The sequence below is a fragment of the Nannospalax galili genome, unplaced genomic scaffold, assembly GCF_000622305.1.
Source record: "Nannospalax galili isolate Female #2095 unplaced genomic scaffold, S.galili_v1.0 scaffold704, whole genome shotgun sequence".
Lineage (NCBI taxonomy): Eukaryota > Metazoa > Chordata > Mammalia > Rodentia > Spalacidae > Nannospalax > Nannospalax galili.
In genome coordinates, this window is record NW_008352394.1 from 417,266 (window position 1) to 435,433 (window position 18,168).

At 46.6% G+C, this 18,168-nt stretch overlaps 1 protein-coding gene across 2 annotated transcripts in view; it reads right to left on the bottom strand.

Annotated features, from left to right (window-relative positions):
* Cd74 (CD74 molecule) overlaps nucleotides 1-1,933 on the bottom strand; it is a 9,215-nt gene extending 7,282 nt beyond the window's left edge. Inside the window, exon 1 of one of the 2 annotated variants that reach the window (XM_008849392.3) lies at nucleotides 1,696-1,933. In XM_008849392.3, coding sequence (XP_008847614.1) covers nucleotides 1,696-1,772 — 77 coding nt within the window. In that variant the 5' untranslated portion in view covers nucleotides 1,773-1,933. The remainder of the gene's footprint in view (nucleotides 1-1,695) is intronic. The other variant, XM_008849394.2, reaches the window with a different exon arrangement.
* Between the last annotated feature and the right edge of the window lie 16,235 nt (nucleotides 1,934-18,168).

Consider the following 18,168-nt stretch of genomic DNA (forward strand, 5'->3'; position numbering starts at 1 on the left):
TTTTGAGGTAGTCTCATGTAGATGAAGCTGGCCTTGAACTCCTGATCCCTCTGCCTCCACCTCCCAAGTGCTGGTATTACAGGTGTAAGCCATTACACCCAGGCCTTTGTAAGTCTCGGAATGCCTGTCCCTTACTCTGGTAGCATGCCAACTCCTATTTTTACTTCCTCTTTTGTGCTGCCTTTTTGGGGAATTAAAAAAAAAAATTGGCTAAAGTCAAGAACCAATCAAAACTAGCAGGAATGGTGATACATATGTTGCCAGGCAGAAGTGTTCTTGAAAGGTCCTGCATCAGGCTTAGTCTAGAGTGGCCTGAGAGCACAGGGCCTGGCCAGCTTTAGAAGTAAAGAGAGCTAAAGAGAAAGCCAGACAAGGATACGAGGAGGGGGCACCCTTTCTGAACACTGAACCCTCACTGTGTGCCCTGAAGTTGGACGGCTCCCACTTTTCCTTCCCACAAAGGAGGCTTCTAAAGGTGCCAGACAAGGAAATAAACTCAGTCATTCTAGCCCTGGTTCAAATGCTGTATCCAACACTCACCAGCTAAGATAGCTTGGGTAGGTTACTCACCAAGAAGAGCCCAATTTTCTTTTTGCAAAAATATAGATAACTATGCCCAATTCCTAGCTACAGTAATAGTGAGAAAGATAGAGTCTAGTATTTGGTTACCACAGAGATAGTCAATAGTATATGAGGACTGGTAAAAAGTAAAAAGTCAATGGGAACTATTCTCATAGCTGTTGGTATCATTCCTGGGACCTAGAGGGGCTGTGATTTATCAAAGGTCACCTACAACAGCAGTAGAACCAGGACCTTGCCCTGGGAGTCCCCAGATATTCACAGACCATTGCTCTTGTACTCCACATCTGGTTACCCTGTCCTCCAGAACATAGCTCCTGTGACATCCCTGAGAGGCTCTCTCAAGCCCCTTTCTGCCTGGCAGCAGCTGACATCACATCTGACTTCAGGTGGCAAATCAGGTTTTTGAGCTTGCAGGGAACAGGACAAAGAAGTAGGTGAATCCTAGCCCTGTTTAAACTCTTCAGGGGGGCATACAAGGCTGGGACAGGGGCCCAGGACTCCCTGGATGGCCATGACTGAGATGTTCATAGATGGGCTGATGCAGAGCAGCCCTGAGCCCCTTCCACAAATGTAGCTGGAATTGCTTCTCCCTCTGTGGGCAGCTGTTAGGATGGCAGCCGGCTCCTTTGCCCTGCAGACACAGAAAGGCTAATCCCATAATGTGGAGCCCTCTTCTCCCCTGCTAGTTATGGGAAAACTCCTGTGAGAGCTGTGTCTACTGTCTTCAGAAACGTTTTCCTCCACTGGCATCAGAACCTTTCCAAAACCTAAAGTGTAGCAGAGCAAACAGGTTCATTAAGGAAAAGTGAGGAAGAACCTTTCCAAGGGGGGACACCATGGTCTGCGTTTTCTAACCTAGGATTCATGGCCCGGCTTCAGGAGGGTCTTAAACTCTGGGGAGTGAATCCAGATCCCTCTTCTGGCTCTCAAAAAACTTACAAATCTCTGCTCCCCTTGTTTTACTGGACAGGGAGCCAAAGCCCTTAGAGGACCAGGGGTTTATTCAAACCACTCTAAAAGTCAGCGCCCCATGGCAGCCTTCCTGCAACTCAGCCTTCCAGTCTGTTCTGTGCCCTCAGGGATTTGAGTGATCTTTCTGGTACTCACACATACCTTTCCTGGGCTCGAGGGCGCTGACCCAGGATGGGCACCTGCTCATGGTTGGAGATGAGGTCACGCTGGTCTTCCATGGCTTCGATTCCTTCTCCTGCTGCTGCTGCTGCTGCTGCTGGTCTGTGTGTCTGGAACCCTTGAGCCCCTGGATCACCTCTTGAATCTGGTGCTGGGAGGTATCTGATTGGTCCACAGGAGGTAACTCCACCCACCTGGTTGATGTGGAAGTGAAAGCCACAAAGTTGGAAATACCCCCTTCAGGCAAAGCTGCCTTACCCCGGACAGGATGAGGGGACGCTCCCCAGCCAGGTAGAAAGGCTCACACAGTCCCATTGGCTGCCTGCAGCTCTCATCACTTGTTTCTGGGCAGACCTTTGGATTCATAAGGCTCTTTGGATGTTTCCAGAAGCAGGCATACTTCCTAGACAAGAAAGCACTTTGAAACAGAAAGTGCCTTTATCTACCCTTCTTATCCATGGATGAGTGAGAGAAGGGGGCTGTGTACCCTCTGTGAGCTTACTGGAGTCCATGGTGAAGGCTCTGGTACTCACACTTACAATTACTTACCAAACCCTCCTTGTGAGACACCATGATTAAATCGTCACCAGTCACATTTTGTGGAATCTTTACAGCACCCTTAGAGGAGTGTTCCTTCACCTGTTTCAGTGGGGATTCTAGAAGCTGTTTGCTGGACTCACACATGCAGACAGGGATGGATCCTGGCTTTTTAGCCACTCTCTTCTTCTGCCTCCCAAGGCTCAGATTGTGTGGTTTAAATGTGACAAAAAGGCCTCTGCAGGGAGTGAGGGAAAGAGCCTGGAAAGGGCTCCAAGGAGAAAGTTCTCTCACTCCACACCTGTGCCTGTGCACCAGAACAGGAATAACTGTATTTAACCCCAAAGAACTCCTAAGGCCTTGAAATCTGGAGTGATAAGAGGGTTTTGTTGTTTTAAAAGGTTCTCATGTAGTCCAGGCAGGCCTCGAACTCACTATACAGCTGAGGATGCCTTTGAACTTTTGGTCTTTCTTCCTCTACCTCCTGAGTGGAGGGATTACACTGGGTGTAAACCTCAGTGCTAGGGCTACAAGTGTGTGCCACCACACCAAGTTTATGCCATGATGTGGAGAATTAGACCCAGGCTCAGACCAACTGAAGAGTGTGTTTTTGTTAGTTAAGATGAAGGTGTGTTGCCACGGATAACCAATCATCTGGTGAGAGAGGGAGGACTTGGAGTGTTCTCAGGGGGGAGAGGGCGGAAGACTGAGCATAATCATACCTACCTAAACAGAACTTCCATCCCACGGCCTCTACATCTGACTGTGCATCTGTGTCCTTTAATCCATTAAACTGGCATGGTATCATACACCTTTAATTCCAGCACTCAAGAGGCAGAGGCACGTGGATCTCTGTGAGATCGAGGCCAGCCTGGTCTACATAGTGAAATTCCAGGTCAGCTGGGGTTACAGAGAAAGCCTGTAAAGGAAAAAGAAAGGAAGGAAGGAAGGAAGGAAGGAAGGAAGGAAGGAAGGAAGGAAGGAAGAAAATCTAGTAAGTAAAGTGTTCCCTGAGTGCCCCTGCTATGGTCTAAATCAACTGTTCCCACAGTCCTCAACCATACCACCCTGAATGCACCCAATCACATCCAAACTGTTCCCACAAGCCTATATTTTATGCTTGGTCTCCAGCTTGTGACACTCTTTTCAAGGCTGATGGAGCCTGGCTGGCAGGGACAGGACACTAGGGCTAGGCCTTTGCAGGTTACGCTTGCCCCTAGTTGGGCCTGCTCTGTCTGCTTCCTGATCTGCCATCATGCGAATAGCTGCTGTCCCCCACTCCACCATGGACTGAGTCACTGTGCCATACCCTCCCTGCTATATGGACTGCAACTCTCTAACCACGAACCAAAACAAATTTCCTTCTACAAGCAGCTTCTGTCAGGTATTCATCACAGTGACACCAAAGTGACTAACCCGGACCCAGAAAGCAGACTGAAGGTTGAACTCAGAAAGGCAGGAGCCTATCCTGACACTGAGCTTCAGTGTTCTCTGACCAGAATGGCAGAAGCTAAGCCTGAAGTCTGTGTCTTGGAAGAAGCTTCTTTGGGAAGGCATGACCACTGCAGGAGGAAACACCCGAAGAGTCTGCTAAGGATTCAGCGATGGGACACCCCAGCCAGGTAACCTATAGAAACTCTCACTGAACAGGCTCCACTCATGGGCCCTGGCCTCCACTGCAGAAAATCTAGGATCATGATACATCTAAAGAAAGCTATTAGCATGAAAGAGAGCAAACAAAACAATCCAAAGGAAAAGGCACCAGGGAGAAGATAAACTCATTAACCTTCTAAAGAGATAAAGGACATGCTGCGCCAATAAATCAAGAAGGGGCTGAAAGTGGAGTGCTGTCGGAGAAGGAAAAAGAGCCCTTGAAGATTAAAAATACAAAGGCAGGTATCAAACAATCAATATGTGGAAGATTGTTTTTAATCTCCCAGAAGTAGTCTAGAAAGATAAAAGAAAAAAATCAACAGGAAAAGATAAAGAATTAATGACCAGTCTAAGAAGACAAACCGCCAAATGCCAGAGTTCTAGAAACAGCAAACAGAAAATTTAGGGGAAGAAATTACCAGTGAAATAATTCAATACAATTACCAGAACACAAGAACATAAAATTCTGAACTGAAAGGGCCCAGTGGGTTCCAAGGACAAAATACAAAAATAATTTCACACCAAGGTACATCATTGCAAAGTTTCAGAAAAATAAAGACTAAGAATATTCTGCAAATTTCCAGAAAGATAAAAGAAGACATTTACAAAGATTCATCAAAATGATTTTGCACTTCGTTTTTGTTAATTCTTTTTTTTTTTTTATCTTCTTGAGACAGGGTCTCCCTATAGCCCCAGCTGGCCTGGAACTCACTATGTAGACCAGGCTGGACTTGAACTCACAGATCTGCCCGCCTCTGCCTCCTGAGTGCTGGGATTAAAGGCATATGCCGCCATACCCGGCTTTTTTATTAAATTTTATGTGTATGAGTGTTTTACCTGCATGTATGTTAGTGTAGCCATGCATGCAATACCCACAAGAGGCCAGAGGAAGGCATCAGACACCCTGCAACTGGAGTTAAGGATGGTTGTTGGCTGCCATGTTGGTGCTGGGAACTGAACCCAGGTCCTATACAATAGCCAGTGTTCTTAGCTGTTGAGCAATCTCTCCAGCCCCCACTTCTTTTTAAAAATATTATTTATTTATTTATTTATTTATTTATTTATTTACTTATCTATGTCTTTTTGAGACAGGGTTTCCCTGTAGCCCCAGCTGTCCTGGAACTCACTATGCAGACCAGGCTGGCCTTGAACTCACAGAGATCGGCCTGCCTCTGCCTCCCCAGTGCTGGGATTAAAGGCGTGTGCCACCACGCCCGGCAATGTTACACTCCTTTAATACCAGTGCTCAGGAGGCAGAAGCAGATCCAGGCCAGCCTGGTCTACACAGGGAGTTCCAGACAAGCTAGGGCTACAGGGAGACCCTGTCTCAAAAAGAAGAGGATGAGGAAGGAGGTGGGAGGAGGAAGAGGAGGGGAAGGAGAAGGAAAGGTGGATACTGATGCTCGGCTTACTTTTTCCTTTTCTTTCTTTGCATTTGTTTGCTTGCTTGTTTGTTTATTCATTTATTTAGTTTGCATGCATATGTTCACAGTATATGGCACATGTGTCAAAGAACAACTTTCCAGAATCTGCTCTCTGCACCACGTGGGTTTCCCTGTTCAAATTCAGGTCATCAGTCTTGGCAGCAAGCGCCTTGACCTGCTGAACTATCTCTCCTGCCTACTCTCTCTTTTTTATTCAGTCCAGGACTCCAGCCCACATTCAGGTGGGCACCCTCAGTTAAACCTCTCTGGAAAGGCTCCCATAGACAAGCCCAGAAGTGTGTCTCCTAGGCAAGTCTAAAATCTAATCAAGTCTCTATCTAATCAATGGAGATTAGCCATCATGACAGTATCTTCTTTGAATTTTGTTTCCTTTTTTAAAATTTTTATTTATTTTTATTTTATATGTATGAGTGCCATGCAGTACCTGTGGAGGTCAGAAGAGGGTGTTGGATCCCCTAGAACTGGAGTTACCTAAGATTGCTAGCCACCATGTGGGTACAAGGATGTGAACCCAGGTCTTCTTCAAGAGCAGCCAGTGCTCTTAACTGCTGGGTCATCTCTCCAGCCCCTTGTTTTCTTTTCTGATAGGTAGAGTCATTAATATATTCTCACACATGGACTCTCTCAAAAAAAGTTTTCTTTGGACTGGAGAGATGGCTTAGTAGTTAGAGCACTTGCTGTTCTTGCAGAGGACCTAGGTTCAGTTCCCAGTACCCACATGGTGATTCTAACCACCTGTAACTACAATTCCAGGGAAAATGATGCCCTCTCTGGCCTCCACAGCACTGCACACATGGGTACACTTACATATATGTAGGCAAAGCATTCATACATGAAAGAAAAATAAAAATTTTTTAGAAGTTTTCTTCTGTAGTGCCTTCTCGTAGAAGGCTTCAAGAAGACATGGTCCACCAAAATGAAGGAGTTCAACAAGAAAAAGGAAGGCATGGGTATAGGAAACTAGAACTCAGCTCGTGAGAAGGAGTGGGGGTCCCCCAGATCCTAGCAAAGGGGAATCCAAGAGTAAAGCAGCAGGTCCAGACTGGATGAGGCCCAAGACTCTAAGAGGCATTTCTTCCACAAGATGAAAACAATATGGGCTGGAGAGATGGCTCGGCAGTTAAGAGCACTGGCTGCTCCTGCAGAAGACCCAGGTTCAGTTCCCAGCACTCACATGGTGGCTAACATCTGTAACTCCAGATCCAGGGGATCCAATGCCCTCTTCTGAACTCCACAGGCATTGCACTACACAAGTACACTTACACACATGCAGGCAATACACTCATTTATATAATTTTTTTAAAAAGTAGAAATAAGAAAAAGTGAAGAGCAACTGGTAAAGATACTGAATGCTGATCTTTGATTTACACACACACACACACTCACCTCCATGCACATATGTGTGCACCCATACAAACACATACATACACCACACATACACACAAGCCAACCAGGGGCTGGTGAGATGGCTCAGCACTGGTCACCAAGTCTGACAACCTGAGTTCAATTCCTGGGACCCACATGGTGGAAGATGAGAACTGACTCTCACAAGTTGTCCTCCGACTACCACAAATGTGTGTGCACATATGCATTAAATTAATTAATAATAAAAAATAAATAAATGTAACTTTTAAAGCAAACTAGAAAACATAAAAAGTGGAAAAACTGGGAATCACCAGTACAGAAACTTATTCAGAAATATGAACATAAATAACCAAAAATAAACAACCAAATGAATGCATTGAAGCAGGGCGTGGTGGTGCACCAGCTCTCAGGAGGCAGAGGAAGGTGGAGCTCTCTGAGATGGTGGCCAACCTTGGCTACATAGCAAGTTCCATGGGGTTACTACAGGGAGACCCTGTCTCAAAAACAAAACAACAACAAAAAAAGAAAGTTTGAAGGTGATGTGAAAAAGAGGGGGAGGACCTGCTATTTTTCATGGAAAGCCTTAGCCTTGTAGAAATATTTGATTCCTTAAACTGTGTGCATTCATAACTTTGATACAAAGTAAAACTAAATTTGAAATAAAGAAAAAAATCAAAGTCAATAGATTCTAAGCTGAGCATGATAAAATGAGAATCCAAAAATCTTCTCCCTTGAAGCAGCTTTGAGACAAAGCTGAGGTGACCCCAAGGTCATCCATTCCCTGCCCACAGGAGGCTGGAAACTGATTCCAGTCGGCAGGATGGGCCCCAATACTGAATTGCCCAGAGTGGGTTGGACAATGGCTTTCTCCATGGCCCCTAGCAAGATTAAAGGGTGCTGTCCCTCAGGTGTCATACAAATCCACTTCCCCATGGTGGGGGATCACTGTCTCACCTACTCCTCCCTGCATGGAGAGGGGGGCAATAATAGGAAGTAACAGGAAGCAGGAAGACCCAGATGCCACATTCTCCTGGGGAGGGAGGGAGGGTGGTATGCCGCTCTCCGATGTTGTAGGAGAAAGTCTGGCTCATAAAGGAACTGACTCCTGTCACACTGCAAGGTCCACAGAACAGGAAGTGGGCCTGCAGTATGGATGGGATGGGGAGAACACAGGAGCTGGGGCAGAGTGCCCAGCCACAGTTTGCTCCAGGTCTGACTTCAGGCCTGGAGGGGGCACGCAGGAAACTCTGAGGCATCTTTTCCCACAAAGCCCCAATATGCAGAGGCTACTGAGGTTTATCAGAAGGACCTAGGACCAAGTTGAGTGGCCCCTGCCAGCTACATATAGGACAACACCAGACTCTTAAATATTTTTATTTATTGTTTTTATTTTATTTGTATGAGTATATTGCCTGCATGTATGTAACTGTACCTGTGTCATGAGATGCCAGTGGAGATCAGCAAAAGGCATCATATACCCCAGAACCGGAGTCATGGACAGTTGTTAGCTGCCGTGTGGGTGCTGGGAACTGAACCTGGGCCCTCTGCAAAAGCAGTCAGTGCTCTTAACCACTGAGCCATCCTCCAGCCCCATTGCCAGTCTCTTTTAGAATAATTTGCCTGCCTTCGTAGAAGGAGCTACAGCTCCATTACAGGTGACAGGGAAAAGCTTTTCATAGAAGGAAATTTTTTGTGTGTTCTTGTGTTCTTCCAGAGGAAAAAACAGAATTTTGGGGGGCTAGGGATGTAGCTCAGTTAGGAGAGTGCTTGTCTAGCATGCATGAAGCCCTAAGTTGGATCCTTAGTGCCCCATAGAACTGAGCATGGTGGCACATGCCTATAAATTCAGCATTCAGGCGGTTCAGGCAGGAAGATCAGAGGTTCAAAGCCATCCTTGGCTACATAATGAATTGTTTGTTTGTTTTGGATCAGGGTCCCACTATGTAGCACTGGCTGGCCTGGAACTTACTATATGACCAGGCTGGCCTCACACTCACAGGTATCTTCCTGCCTCTGCTGGGATTTAAGACATGTGCCACCATGCCCAGCATCATTGTTATGTCGGCATATGAGAGGGGCTTCTTCTACAGCATCAGCATAAAATGTGTGTTTTAATCCTCAGAGAAATTTCTCTTAACAGGAAACAGTCCCAGGTCCATCACTTACAAATGTGGGATTTGGAGCAAGTTAGTCAAATCCTCTGTGCTTTGCTTTCCCCATCTATAAAATGAGTGTGCTAATAAGACCCACCTCATTACATTGCTGCACAGGTTGAGCATACGTATGCCTGACAAGGAGAAGGTGTGTCATAAATGTTAGCCTGGGGGCTGGAGAGATGGCTCAGCAGTTAAGAGCACTGGTGTTTCAAATCCCAGCACCCACATGGCAGCTAACAACCATTTGTAACTCCAGTTCCAGGGTATCCAACGCCCTCTTCTGTCCTCCACAGGCACTGCATGACACAGGTGTGCTTACATATATGCAAGCAACACACTCATACACACAAAATAATAAATAAATAAATAAATAATAAATAAATAATACATAAATGTTAGGCTGCTCAGTGTTACAATTTTAAAATATTTTATTCATTATTTTTATTTTATGTGTATGAGTATTTTGCCTGCATGTATGTAAGTGTACCACATGCATGCAATGCCCCACAGAGGTCAGAAGAGGGTGTCGGATCTCCTGGAACTGTAGTTACAGATAGTTGTTAGGCTCCATGTAGGTGCTGAGAACTGAACCCAGGTCCTCTGGAAGAATAGCAAATCCTCTTAACTGTTGAGTCATCTCTCAAGCCCCGATACCTTTTTTTCTATACATTTATTCAATTTGATCATGGAACCTAACATGATATTTGGAGTTGTTCAGCAGAGAAGGGGACTTCACCCTCCCTCCCTGGACCTTCCTGAAGTCTGGTCCTATGCTGACATCCCTAAGGTAGTCTGGATGACTTCCTGAGATTTCTACTCTCCCCTAGTCTGGGCATTTGGAGTCCTGGAAATGTGGGTTCCTTCTAGTTCACCCTGGATGGGTTAAGCAGGTTGCATCTCCTAGAGTCTTTCCCTCTTACTCCTTGGTCTCTAAGTCTCTGACGAGCCACCCCAGATCATATGCAGGAGGTACATGTCCAACCCTGTGTATCATCCCATAAGGTAGTGACTTTTGTTGGACCCAAGTACACTTTGGCCATGATAAAGGACTGAAAAGGTTTTCTTTTATTTAAGATTTTTTTCTCTCTCTCTTTATGGGAGGGGAGTGCCTAGGCCTGAGCTCTAGCCCTGTATCTGCTATGCATGCCCCAGGCAAAGAAACATCACTTCTCTTGGTCAGTCATTCTTCAGCAACTATTTACTGAGTACCTTCTTTGTGCCTGGCACTGACCTAAGTGCTTGGGATACATAGGGACATGTGGATATCTCTCTCTGGATGGAGTTAGATTCTAGTGGCAGGAAACAAGCAAGCAAATTACATTATGTGTTGCAGAGAGGTGTTACAGCAAGAAGAAAAACTGCTGGAGAAGCAGGGTGGAGCAGGTTGCTGTGTTTCATGGCATATGAATGGGCCTCACTGACAAAAGATTCAAGTGTAAACTTGAGCCACGAAAGGTAGTTAACACAGCTGTCTGTAGAATGAGAGCTCTGGGTGGATGTTGCAGCCAGAGCAAAGGCCCCATATGAGCAAAGGTGACACTGTGTCTGGTGTAGCTGGTTTTACTTTGCAGAAAGCTGGGGGAGGCTTTGAGCAGAGGAAGACTTTTATCAGACTTGTGTTTTAGAAGCTTGGCCCTACCTGCTGCATTGAGAATCTGTACAATGGAAGCAGATAGACCCCAGGGCCTCATGGGACTGCTGTAACAGTCAAAGGGCAGTCTGGTAAAGAACGCTCTGTAGCTGGGGCTCAGCGGTTAAGATGAGATGGCTCAGCAGTTAAGGACACTGATTGTTCTTGCAGAAGACCCGGGTTCAAATCCCAGCACCCACATGGCAGCTAACAACTGTCCGTTAACTCCAGTCTCAGGGGATCCGACAGCCTCTTCTGACCTCCATGGGCATTGCATGACATGGGTGCACTTACCTACGTGCAGGCAATACACGCATACACATAAAATAAAAATTAAAGAAAGGAAAGAAAGAGAAAGAGAAAGAAAGAAAGAAAGAAAGAAAGAAAGAAAGAAAGAAAGAAAGAAAGAAAGAAAGAAAGAAAGAAAAGCTCTGTAGCAAAAGGCCCTCCAGGCAGCCATACTGTTTTAGGGAGAAAGAGGCTGGTCATTCCCATCCAGCTGCTGAGCCTAGCCATATACTCTACAAGAAGATTAGGACCTGAAACTTCCCCCACTTTTCCCAAGTGGGAGGTGCCATCTTGCTGGTAGGTAAAGGGCATGGCCTCTGTGGCTAAGTGGGCTGAGTGGCTTGGGTTGAGTGGGCTTGTGGCTAAGTGGGCTGAGTCCTTCTTCTGGGATTCATTCATCCAACAATACCAGTGGAAGAACAATTATCTGCCAGTACTGATCTGGAGCTGGGTCAGGAAGCCCTGGGAGGTACAGGATCCCTGGTGGGATAAAGGCTGAGTCTGTGCAGGAGCCAGGGATTATTAGTTGAGGTTCAGGACTCAGGAGCTGGGAGTGTGCTCATGGATCTGTATGTGGCTCATAGAAACTAAAGGCAGGGAGCCATCAGGAGGTCTTGGTGGTAAGAAGGCAGGTTGGAAGGCAGAGCCTAATAGGCCTAAAGCTGGAGTGGGGAAGGAAGGCCTGACCACATAACAGAGAAGGTGGAGCAGGGTGTGGTGGCCTGTAATCCCTGCACTCAGGAGGCAGAGGCAGGCAGGTCTCTGTGAGTTCAAGGCCAGCCTGGTCTACATAGTGAGTTCCAGGACAGCTATGGCTACAGGGAGACCCTGTCTCAAAAAGATACAAAAAAAAGAGAGAGAGAGAGCGGGTGGGACCCGCATCTCCCTGGGCTATCTGGTTGGGCTATTGGGGCGGTGGAGAAGGTAGTGTTTGTGAAAGCAGAGCATCTTTGCCAAATGTGAGGAACAAAAAGAAGTGCTACATCCCTGAGTGCCTGAGTGCAGTAAGCCGTCAAGGGGGCAAGTACAGGGAAATTTGGAGTTGTTTTTGTTTTTTGTTTTGTTGTTGTTGGTTTTTTGTAGCTCCAGCTGTCCTGGAACTCACTATGTAGACCAGGCTGGCCTTGAACTCACAGAGATCCACCTGCCTCTGCCTCCCAAGTGCTGGGATTAAAGGTGTGCACCACCACGCCCAGCTATTGTTTATTTTGAGACAGGGTCTCCCAGTAGGACTGGCCTAGAATTCACTTTGTAGACCAGGCTAGCCTCAACTGGCAGAGATCCTCCTGCCTCTGCCTTCTGAATGCTAAGATTTTTTTTTTTTTTTTGCTGTTTTTGAGACAGAGTCTCGCTGTAGCCCCAGCTGTCCTGGAACTCACTCTTTAGACCAGGCTAGCCTCAACGGGCAGAGATCCCCCTGCCTCTGCCTTCTGAATGCTAAGATTTTTTTTTTTTTTTGCTGTTTTTGAGACAGAGTCTCGCTGTAGCCCCAGCTGTCCTGGAACTCACTCTTTAGACCAGGCTAGCCTCAACGGGCAGAGATCCCCCTGCCTCTGCCTTCTGAATGCTAAGATTTTTTTTTTTTTTTGCTGTTTTTGAGACAGAGTCTCGCTGTAGCCCCAGCTGTCCTGGAACTCACTCTTTAGACCAGGCTAGCCTCAACGGGCAGAGATCCCCCTGCCTCTGCCTTCTGAATGCTAAGATTTTTTTTTTTTTTTGCTGTTTTTGAGACAGAGTCTCGCTGTAGCCCCAGCTGTCCTGGAACTCACTCTTTAGACCAGGCTAGCCTCAACGGGCAGAGATCCCCCTGCCTCTGCCTTCTGAATGCTAAGATTTTTTTTTTTTTTTGCTGTTTTTGAGACAGAGTCTCGCTGTAGCCCCAGCTGTCCTGGAACTCACTCTTTAGACCAGGCTAGCCTCAACGGGCAGAGATCCCCCTGCCTCTGCCTTCTGAATGCTAAGATTTTTTTTTTTTTTTGCTGTTTTTGAGACAGAGTCTCGCTGTAGCCCCAGCTGTCCTGGAACTCACTCTTTAGACCAGGCTAGCCTCAACGGGCAGAGATCCCCCTGCCTCTGCCTTCTGAATGCTAAGATTTTTTTTTTTTTTTGCTGTTTTTGAGACAGAGTCTCGCTGTAGCCCCAGCTGTCCTGGAACTCACTATGTAGACCAGGCTGGCCTTGAACTCACAGAGATCTGCCTGCCTCCATCTCCCTAGTGCTGGGATTAAAGCCGTGTGCCACCATTCTCGGCTGAATGCTAAATTTTTTTAAAAAATTTTAAACAGCTGGGCATGGTGGCTCATGGGAGGCAGAGGCAGGCTCATTTCTATGAGTTCAGGGTCAGCCTGGTCTACATAGTGAGTTCTAGGCCAGCTGGAGCTGCAGGGAAACCCTGTCTCAAAAAGACTAAAAAAAAAAAAAAAGACAAAAAAAATTTAAACATTTTACTTGTTTGTTTGTTTGTTTAATGTGTATGAGTGTTAATGCTTGCATGTATGTAAGTGCACCTGTGTTGTGCAACACCCGCAGAAGCCAGAAGAGGACGTTGGATTGCCTGGAACTGGAGTTGTTAGCCACCATGTGGTTACTGGGATTCAAACTACAGTCTTTTGCAAGAGCAACCAGTGCTCTTAACTGGTGAGCCGTCTCTCCAGCCCCTAAGTGCTGGGATTAAAGGTGTGCACCACCATTCCTGGCTTGGAGAAGCTTTAGATACCACTGAACCATATCCTGAGCCTTGAGTCCCTACAAGCTTATCCCAAGAACAATGGCAGCTAGAGGAGGCATTGGGCAGAAAGGCATTGGATCTGATTCATTTTAGAAGTAGATGTGTGGTGGTACATAGGTCTAAAGGAGGCAGGAGTGAGTGCCAGGGTGGTTTAGAAATGGTACTGATTTCAGAGGGTGATGGAGATGATACAGATACAGGGGCAGATCCAACAGCTGTTTTCAAGGTAGAAGTATTGGGATATGCCATGGGAGGAAGGGGGATCAGGGAGGAAGGTGGGGCCTGTGATGATGGCATTCAGTGAGATGAGGAAGATTGGAGGGATGTGCAGAAGTTGGGACTCTTGCAGGCTAGCTCCCGATTGTCATTCTCTCCAGGAGCTTAGACCACCTCCCATCTCTGACAGGGTGAATTATCCTGTGTGTTTTGTCACTCTACTGTCACCACAGCCCTGTGGTCTCAGCAGCCCTGAATGAGGGTGCAGCTCTGAATGCAGGAAGTGGTTAAATGGGATTTGAGGCTAGGTCTGACTGCCTGCAGAGCCCATTTTAATACACACCATGCATACTGCCTCACATAGGCCCCTAATTCTCTCTGAGAAGTCTTGTCCAAGGCCTCCCTCCTGTGGTGCCTTGCTGGGTGAAAAAGGTACAGGGGACTTGTTTCCAGCTATTTTTTTCACAGCCGTTCCTCTGCAGACAAGCTTAAACAGTTCACGAGGCTTCTGTTCTCAGGAAACTGTGTTTTGAGCATTCCCTCATAGCTCTGCTAATCTGCTCACATGCCTGTAGGGATAGCAAGTTCATTACCTCCATTAGCAATCTATCCTGGGCAGCAGGACAGCAGGGCAGTTCCGAATATGGGCTCTGATCCGAGTTGCAGATGTTGAATCTTAACCCTGCTGCCTCCTGGCACCCATACCTCTATTTCCTCACTGTGAAATGGCAATAATAGCAGATTTTACTTCCTAGTGTGATTATGATGCGAAAACGAAGTTGCCTTGAGAACTTCTAGTAACTATCAGCTATGAACATCGTCATACTCGTTTTTCCTGAGCAGAGCGACAGCCTGCTTTCTTAGCATCTCCATGCCTTAGGGGTAGCTCTGCTGTGTAGAATTCTACCTGCTCCTGCACTCACTTGCAGTTTATTCCTGTTGCTCTTCATTTCCCAGTTTTCGTTTTCTCTTGATGCCAGATTTTCCCATTTCAAGGGGTTATTTGTGTGTGTGCATAGGCCAGAGAATAACCTTGGGTGTTGTTCCTTAGGCATCATACACTTTTGGTGAGGGTGTGTGTGGTGCATGCGTCCATGCGTGTACATGCAGAGGACACCAGGTGTCTTCCTCTCCCCTCTCTGCCTTATGACCTTGAGACAGAGCTCACTGTCCTGGCTAGGCTGGCCATCTGGCTCCTGGGATCTACTTGTCTGCTCCCAAGATGGATTACAGGCATTCAAAGCCAAGTCATCATCCTTTCACAGCAGCAGCCTTACCACTGTGCACCCCCCAACACCTTTTTTTTTGCATTGGTCTGGAACTCACCCAAAAGACTAAGCTGACTGGTTGGCAAGCGCTAAGGATCTACTGGTCTCTGCCCCCCAGGGCTGGGATTACAAGCATGCACCATCATGCTTGGCTTTTTAAAGATGAAACTCAAGTCTTCATGCTTACCAACTGAGCTACCTTCCCAACCCCCAAGCTGTTATTTATTGCACAAACATGATTTCCCTAAGATCATGGTTTCTCCCTTACAGAGTCTTTGGTTGTCTGCCAGGCAAGCTCAACTTTGTCATTTACAGGCAAGGAGAAGGGCTTCCTTCCTGCCCCAACAAACCTGCCTGTCTGCTCCCAGGCCCTGCGTCCTCTGCTTGGATCACTGCCAGCAGGCCCCTCTGGGTGCATAGCCTAAGCACCTACTGTCAAGGCAAGGCTATGTCAGAATAATAATAAATAAAATTTTAAATTTTAAACTTCAGGGCTGGAGAGATGGCTCAGCAGTTAAGGGCACTGACTGCTCTAGCAGAAGACCCGGGTTCGATTCCCAGCACCCACATGGCAGCTAACAACTCTGTAACTCTAGTCCCAGGGGATCCAACAGCCTCTTCTGACCTCCATGGGCATTGCACGACACGGGTGCGCTTACCTACATGTAGGCAATACACGCATACACATAAAATTAAACAATTAAATTAAATTAAAATAAACAAATCAGCTAGGCATGATGGCGCACTCTTAGTCCCAGCACTTGGGAGGCAGAGGTAAGCAGATCTCTGCGAGTCCAGGCCAGCTGGGACTACAGGAAACCCTGTCTCAAAAAGACCAACAATAAAATCAACAAATCAGTGCCACTTTTATATTTTGTTTAGTCTTTAAAATGTTTTAAATTACATTTATTTATCTATTATGCATGTGTGCATGTGTATGGATGTGTGCATGCCACAGTGCATGTGTAGAGGTTAGAGAACAGTTTGTGAAAATTGGTTCTCACTTTCCCCATGTGGTTTCCAGGGACTGAACTGAGGTTGTCAGCTTGACAGGAAGTACCCTCACCCACTAGCCATTCCATTGACCCTTCTTTTGGCTTTTTAAAAACAGAGACTGGGGAGAGGGGGTTGGAGAGATGACTCAGTGCTTTAGAGTACTACTCTTGCTGAGGACTTGATGACATTCCATTCCTAGGACCCACCTCAGATGACTCACAACAGCCTGTAACTCCAGCTCCAGGAGGTTACAAGGTCTCTGGCCTCTGTGGGTACCTGTAGTCATGGGCACCTGCAGTCAACTAGCATATATCTCCCACACACCCACACCCACACCCACACAAATACATTTAAAAAAAAAGACAGGGTCTAGCCCTGAATTCACTCATTCACTCTGTAGCTGAGATTGGCCTTTAACTCCTGATTCTTCTTCCTCCACTTACCGAGTTAGGATTACAGACATGCACTTTTGTACTTTATTACTACAGTTACTAGAAAATTTGAAATTACGTATGTTGCAAATTTTGTGGCTTGCATTGTTTTCTTTTTTTTTTTTGGTCTTTTTGAGACAGGGTTTCCTTATGGCCCCAGCTGTCCTGGAACTCACTATGTAGACCAGGCTGGCCTTGAATTCACTTGCCTCCCAAGTGCTGGGATTAAAGGCGTGCGCCACCACACCCGGTTGTTTTTCATTTTTTAAAAAGATATTTCATTTATTATTTTGTTTATGTGTATGAATGTATTGCCTGCATGTATATAAGTGCACCCATGTCACGCAATGCCTTCGGAGGTCAGAAGAGGGTGCCAGGTCCCCTGGAACTGGAGCTAGGATGGTTGTTAGCCGCTATGTGGGTGCTGGGAATTGAAGCTGGGTCCTCTGCAAGAGTGGCTAGTGCTCCTAACCACAGAGCCATCTCTCCAGCCCCACCACCTTTTTTGGTCTATTTTAAGGCAGGGTCTCCCTGTAGCTGCAGCTGGCCTGGATTTGCTACGGAGACCAGGCTGGCCTCGAACTCACAGAGATCCGCCTGCCTCTGCCTCCCAGAGTGCTGGGACTAAAAGCATGCGCTGCCACACCCGGCTTTCCAGCCCTTCTTTTTCATTCTTACTATTGGTGCTTGTTTGTGTGTAGGTGCACATGTGCCACCCTGCGTGTGGAGGTCAGAGAACAACTTTTGGCTGATGGTTCTCTCCTTCCATTGTGGATTCCAGGGGTCAAACTCGGGTCATCAGGCTTATACAGCAAGAGCTTTTAACCCATCTTCCGCCTTGCCTGCCCTCCATTGTTTCTTCTGGTACACCTCTAATGTGTTTTGCTGAATGTTCGAATTTTACTGACTTCTGTTTCTTGCAGCTCTTTTTTTTTTTGAGGGGGTGTCTTTTTGAGACAGGGTCTCATTGTAACCTCAGCTGTCCTGGAACTCAGTATGTAGAACAGGCTGGCTTGAACTCACAGAGATCTGCCTGCCTCTGCCTCTGGAGTTTTGGGATTAAAGGCGTGTGCCACCATGCCCAGCCAGCTTTTTTTTTTTTCTTTTTTTTTTTTTTTAATTTTTCCCCAGCTTTGCCAATGAGTAAAGTGAGATCCTTTTCTTTTTCTTTAAAATTTTTTACTTTTATGTGTATGTTTTGCCTATATGTGTGTAAGTGCACCGCATACATACCTGGTGCCCACAGGCACCAGAAGAAGGCACTGGATCCCCTGGAACTGGAGTTCAGGATAGGCATTAGCTGCCATGTGGGTGCTGGGAACCAAACCCAGGTCTTCTGGAAGAGCAGTAAGTGCTCTTAACTGCTGAGCCATCTTTCCAGTCCCTCTTACAGCTTTTAAATCTGAGCTTCAAGGGTTCCCTTGAGATCACAGAGATCCAACCTCCTCTCTGAAGATGAGAAACTGGGTCCCAGAGAAATGGCATATGCTGTGGAACACAAAATCAGAACTCTGGAGCCTGCACTGCAGGTGGCTGCCTGTCTTAATGCTGCCACCTGGTGGTCATCCATAGAAGGCAGCTACAAGCTCCATCTGTAACTGGGCTCCTTCAGACACAGAACTCCACTCCCATCTACTTCTCAACTTTCTGCAGATGCTAGGTCACCAAAGGTCTTCCTCCTCTACGACTTCCTTGGCAGAACGGCTTCACTGATAAAAGGCACAATCTGTGACTCTGAACAT